Source organism: Armigeres subalbatus, chromosome 2 (genome assembly GCF_024139115.2).
Source record: "Armigeres subalbatus isolate Guangzhou_Male chromosome 2, GZ_Asu_2, whole genome shotgun sequence".
In the NCBI taxonomy this organism is placed as follows: Eukaryota; Metazoa; Arthropoda; class Insecta; order Diptera; family Culicidae; genus Armigeres; species Armigeres subalbatus.
This window is the reverse complement of record NC_085140.1, coordinates 307260878-307266877: the sequence shown is the minus strand read 5'-3', so window position 1 is coordinate 307266877 and position 6000 is coordinate 307260878. Positions and strand designations below refer to the sequence as shown.

At 38.3% G+C, this 6000-nt stretch overlaps 1 protein-coding gene across 1 annotated transcript in view; it reads left to right on the top strand.

Moving 5' to 3' along the window:
* Positions 1 to 1732: 1732 nt before the first annotated feature.
* Positions 1733 to 6000, top strand: part of LOC134212558 (uncharacterized) — a 93496-nt gene continuing 89228 nt past the window's right edge. The window contains exon 1 of the mRNA XM_062690536.1: positions 1733 to 2296. Coding sequence (XP_062546520.1) covers positions 2233 to 2296 — 64 coding nt within the window. The 5' untranslated portion in view covers positions 1733 to 2232. The remainder of the gene's footprint in view (positions 2297 to 6000) is intronic.

Here is a 6000-nt window from a genome sequence, read left to right as displayed (position 1 = left end):
ATCAATCGTATCTGTATCTTTCTTACTTTCATTGGGTCTGCTTTGAGTAGTATAATATCTACCGAAAAAAAACCAATAAATTAATTTCGATTTTCCAAAGTTCGTCTACGAGGTACACGGATAGATGTAGGTCTCACATGGTAAAGTGTATATCATGCGTCTCCACAATTATGTACTCATTTGACACAGATGTAGTACATCAATATTGTGTATTTTTTCAGCATGCAGCCTTACATCTTATGAAAATACAAATTAGTTCATGAATATATTAAGTTTATACATTGATTTTTAAACAAAAGTTGAGTATTTTCTGGGTGTCGAATATACATACAAGAAATACTAGTAATGTAAAGCCAATCCATTAAAATACAAAATACAGAAGAAATAATTATTCTTTCCTTTGATGGTGATACCCCATTGATTCGCTTGTCCAATCCTTCCATTCGGACGAATTCTTCAGCAGAAAAGTATCGAGTGATCACATTCCACATCGGCAGCGGATACCACCACCACAGTATCAGTTAAACCAGCACACAACTATTGCCCGCAGCTGCTGGATTGGATGCACAATGCTGACCGACCGCTGACCAGGGGACAATTATATCGACACAGTACGCCTCAACGCGCTTGGCAATCGTCTTTGGGTGCTTGATGCGTAGTTACGGGAATTAATTACGGTGGATGGCTTCGAATGTATTGAGTTTATAGGAATAATAGTATACAGTGCCAACCCGTGTTTTGGCATGAAACTGCAAATTTTAATGACGTATACTTTATTTTGTCAACTATTGCTAAATTAACATTGAAAAAAAAGGAACCCTCCAAGACATCGTTATAGTTGACTCTGCATCCCATTTACACTTTTATTGAATGGTCGCATTGATATAGATTCATTTCCGTAACTTTGGGTATACTCCACAATTTTAATTAGGGTAAAGATGTGCGTTGCGATCCCCATACAGTTGTTATTTTTGTCTAAAGAAGGTCTCTTTGATTTCTCATAGCATTATTGAATCCAGAACTATTTGAGCATATCCGACCTTTATTGCCAAAATTGGGATGACACTGTTAAACACTTTTTATTTATGAGATAAGTTCATGGTATCATGATGGTTGTTGTTGGATCGAGAAATTATTCGGTTTGATTAGAAAAAATCATTGCTTGGCTGCGAGATGTAGTTATGTACATGAAAATATCTGAGTCATGTTATGTTATTACCTCATTTGAATCAACAGTCATGTTTTTGCCTTTCTCGCAAAACAATGTTTTTAGCCATAGAATTAAGATAAATGGAAGACTGAACTATTTTCAATTCGGTTTCCTCTTCTGCCAATTCTTGCAACTTTTAATTTCATTATTACCATTCATTACGGGTTAAGAGAAGTAATGACTAATTGATCTGTTTTCAAATCATTTTCCGAAAAACCTATTTTTCAATCACTAATATTAAGTCGAGTTGCTTGAGATATTCACTCGATGAACTGCAACCCATACATAGAAAAACAACTTTGCCCCAATGACTTACATATTACTACCGTTCACCTCATTCAAATTTGTTTACAGTTTTCCATTCACGCGCGCGTGGCCATTGCAGGTTCATCGGATGCGTATGGAGCGTATGAACTTGTTCAACAACGTGTGGATGTTGGCGGACCAGCCAGCAGCGTGTAGTCGTTGATCGTTGGCTGGTTGTTCTCTGCTTAGTGCTTGGTACGCGAACCCACCAAACTGGTCGTTTCAGTCGCGTTTCAGACGTCAGCTAGGTTGAACGTAGTTTTCTTTGTTCGTACTCCCACACCCACCCAGGTTGCAAATCGCGCGCAATTTTCCGTTTGTTCTCTGTTCGTGGGAAAATTCATCAAACGTTACGAGAGTGCAGATTTGAATATCTTGTTTGGTAGTGATTTTAAGTGCGTGTTATACACAGCGTGTGAAAAATCACCTTGTGATTTGCTCGTGAAACTTTGGATACAGTCACAGAAATTGTCACACTTACGTTACGCTACTGTGGTGTGAATGTTTTGATTTGCAGTTCAAAAATATACAAAAATAACCAGTTACCGTCTGCGAGTGCAATCGTTGCTGATCGTTTGATTTCTGTCTGCTTGCTCGACCAGCCTCAGTTGGAGACAGAAGAGAAGTACAAGGATACGGATTCCAGTGACACCGTTCGAAGATTTTGTGAGATACAGCTTCCCGTTGGTGAGACGCAAATTAAGCAAGCGATTATTATGGCCAAGTACGGAGCGCTGCTTTTCTTGTCTGCATTCCTGATGGTTGCGGCGTTTCAGCAAGGTAGGAATTCAAAACAAATTTAATAAATGACACCAGCACTAGGCGGACTGAATGTATGGAGCGAATTGATCATTTGTCAGTAACAATTTTGGAGGCCATGGTCGTTTAATTCAACTTTGGATATGGATATGAGGCGTGGTAACGACTATGTTTGGTTTTAACAGATTTGAAGTGAATAACGATTAAGATGAATGCGACAATGTTAGTATTAATTTTTGTTATATTGTTCAATCGAACATGGCGGACTTGTTGATTCACTTTTCAGGACGATAACACTTGTTATAGAATTGACAAGTCTTTATAATTACAAGACATAACCCTTTTTACAAATATTAGCTGGAGATTATTTTTACCTTCGTGTTTTGCATTCCGACAATAATGCATCATTTGTTGTACATTGTACAACACATGTACAACAATAGGTGAGGACTCAACCATAGATAACTTCAGTTCTGACTGGTCATTTTGGAGGGAGTGTTAAATTATTTTTCTGACATTTCAATCCTCGAATGCGCAACGGTACGTTCAAAACAATATACCGAAATTATGTCTAATGTAAACTGTAACCGTCAATAATTTCTGGAAAAATCGTCTTACACTTGGGTGATTATTGTTCCATTACACGCAAAAAAATGCGTTCCCGAATTCGTGAACCAGCAAAAATACACCGTGATTTAATTCAATTCATAAACGTTCCAGAAAACGTGACTGTGTTCCCGAATCCGTGGCTGTTGTTCACGAAAAAATACACCGAGTTCACGAATTCATGAACGCTTTTTTTGCGTATAGGCGTCTGTTCTCCATGTTAGAAGCGATTCACATTAACAACAACGTTTTTCCGTAACACGGTAGATCACTTTGGCGTAGTGTGTTACGGTGTAAGATGTACCAAAAAGAGCCCTAGCTGAATCCATTTTTCTAGCTAGGGCAATAAGTTGTGGTAAATAAGGATTCACCGTATTTTGTCCTCGATACCAACAGCAGTCTCAGAAATAAAACATAATTAATGTAACCCTGTAGATAGTTGAAAGACTTGAATTTCTACGTTTGAGGCTGAACTGTATGCAGCGGAAGCAATTAAGTTAAAAAAAACCTCGGTGTCCATTGCCCTAGGCTGATCTAATTGCTGGAATATCGAGTTAGGAGTTTAAATACATACTAACTCTTCAACTGGTGAACAATGGTAGTGAGAGGAACACACGGAAATTCTTATTATAGAACAAATTATGTAGCTTGAAATAGTCTTGTAGGAAGAGCTAAATCCCGGGTTTCCAGCGTTTTACTGGTGATATTCTAGAAGCGAGACAAGGATGTGGCTAGGGCTCCGATGCATAGCCGAATAACTGTATTACCGTTCTGTTTTCTAAGGGATTGTTCCTTCAATGGGATTGCTCTCTGTGAAGTGTCTAAATAGCGGGACCTTGTCATGGTGCTCTTGAGAAAGCAAAACAACAACTGTATCGAAACTGATACTGCATTGCCTCTCAATGATAAAGGAGCAATTCGCCACGCACTTACACACTAAGGATACGAGTAACGCTACAATAGATCTAATAACTGGTCGCAGTGGCTCACCCGAACAGGAAAAAAACAACAGCGTCTGTTTTCCATGTTAGGAGCGGCTGATCACCAACAAAACCTGAGTACCAACAAAATTGTGCACCATGGTCCACCGGAAATTTTTGGGATTGATGTTAGGCCCTGCATTCCAGCTTTAAAAAAAACAAGCAACGAATAATTAACAAGAGATGTACAGGCAGTAAAAGGCAAGGCTACCATGGAGATGACTACGTCAGTCCAGCGGACGACCTTCCCCAACCTTGAGCTGCTATCCAACAGCTAAAGACCAATAAAGCAGCTGGTAAGGATGGTATCGAAGCTAAGCGCATCAAGATGGACCCGGAAAAGCTGGCCACTTGTCTGCCGCCTACAGAGTGATATCCTATACAGTACGGAGATTTTCATTTTCATTGAGAGAAGTCACGCGATATTAAACGATATTTAGTTTTGAACAAAAAGTGCAACTTTGGCCCAAATTTTAGCTTGCTTTCCAATAAGAAAGTGTTCGGTCAAAAATCTCAAGTTTAAGATCTACTCATATACTTTCGAATGAGCCGTGAAAAAATATGTGTAAAAATGTTGCCACGTTTTTTTATAGGGTGAAACCTTGGGTGAAACCAAACTTATGGCCGAAACGGCGTAGGGAAAGAGGGGGCAAAGAAAGCTTTAGTCTTTTTATTGTAACTCGTGTCATTGGTATTTCTTCCTCATACAACAGCATACAAACAGCTTAACTAACAGATGCCAATATCAATCATATTGATAATTGGAGATCTTAGAATATCTGCTTTCAACGCCTAACGATTTTTTCGTTAAACTAATTTGAACTGCATATAATACGCAAGGGCACGCGTTCATTTTGCCAGGGCTCTTGGGAATACCAGGTTTGATACCAGGGATGGTTGACCTGATAGACCAATTGATCTGAACTCCAGAACAATTTGGAGAGCTTAGATCATCTGCATCAAACTAATTTGAACTGCATATTAGAGTGGCCCAGCCTTGTATGGTTGTCGAATTCTACGGGCCACCCCCAGGATTGTGCCTTTGGGTAAGAAAATAAATCTCTGAAAATTTCAGATCAATCGTTTGCTGCATAAGCTGGCGCATTTGATATATGGTGGTTTTAGCCAAAATGCATAGGAAAACACACCTCGTCACTCTTTCGTCCAGGAAATTGGTTCGGTATGCCCGATTGAGCTCAGAATTGCAACAAAGGTAGTTCATATGTTAAAGATCAATTCCACAGAACATTATGCGATGATTAGATGACTTTTTATGAAGTTTCGGATGATGTATTAGGAGTTGGGCTGTGCACTTTGGATATCATTGATTGTCATGAAAAACGTGCGCATGTTATCAAAGGTTGCTTAGATATGTGGTGTGGCGCGCGTTCCTGTGTATATGTTTGAGCGCAAGCGAAACCACACATCGCAGGCATCTTTGATGGCATGCATATGTTTTTCATGGCAAGCAATGAATTCCAAATTGCACAATGCACAACCTAACACCTAATCCAGGTTGTTAACGTTAATTAATGATTAACGCCGTTTCGTTAATCCGTTAATGTTAATTTCAACGTCTAACGAGTTTTTCGTTAATCTTCATAAAACGTTAATCAACGGTACACTGAAATAATTGATGTAGTATTTTTTACTATGGAACCATTTTTAAAATAACTATTTTACAATGTTTTTATATTGAATCCAATTGCGTTCAAATTGACCACTTCTTTGTGTTAAAAATACTATGCCGTCAATGGTCCATGGTATTATTAACAAACAATAATGGTACTGCTGTCAGAAGAAAAATTAGTAAAAGACGCTATTCTCGTATACTTCACTGGTGCTGGTTTTGTGAAGAAAAACATTTATTTAACATAGAATAAAAATATAAAATAAGATCATACCAATTTTAAATCCATAGTAATTTTTACAACATATTTCGTTCAAATTCAATGCACTATGTAGTCTGCACAAATCAAGTGGCGTTGTGCATTTAATTTAAACCATCAATATGGTAATTTTGACTGCACCGCTGTTTTCAGTGTAACGTTAATGCTCTCCGTTAATTCAACGATAACGGCTGCGTTATTTTTCACGTTAATGAATTATCGAAATCCATGTCTTTAACCTGCATCTTTT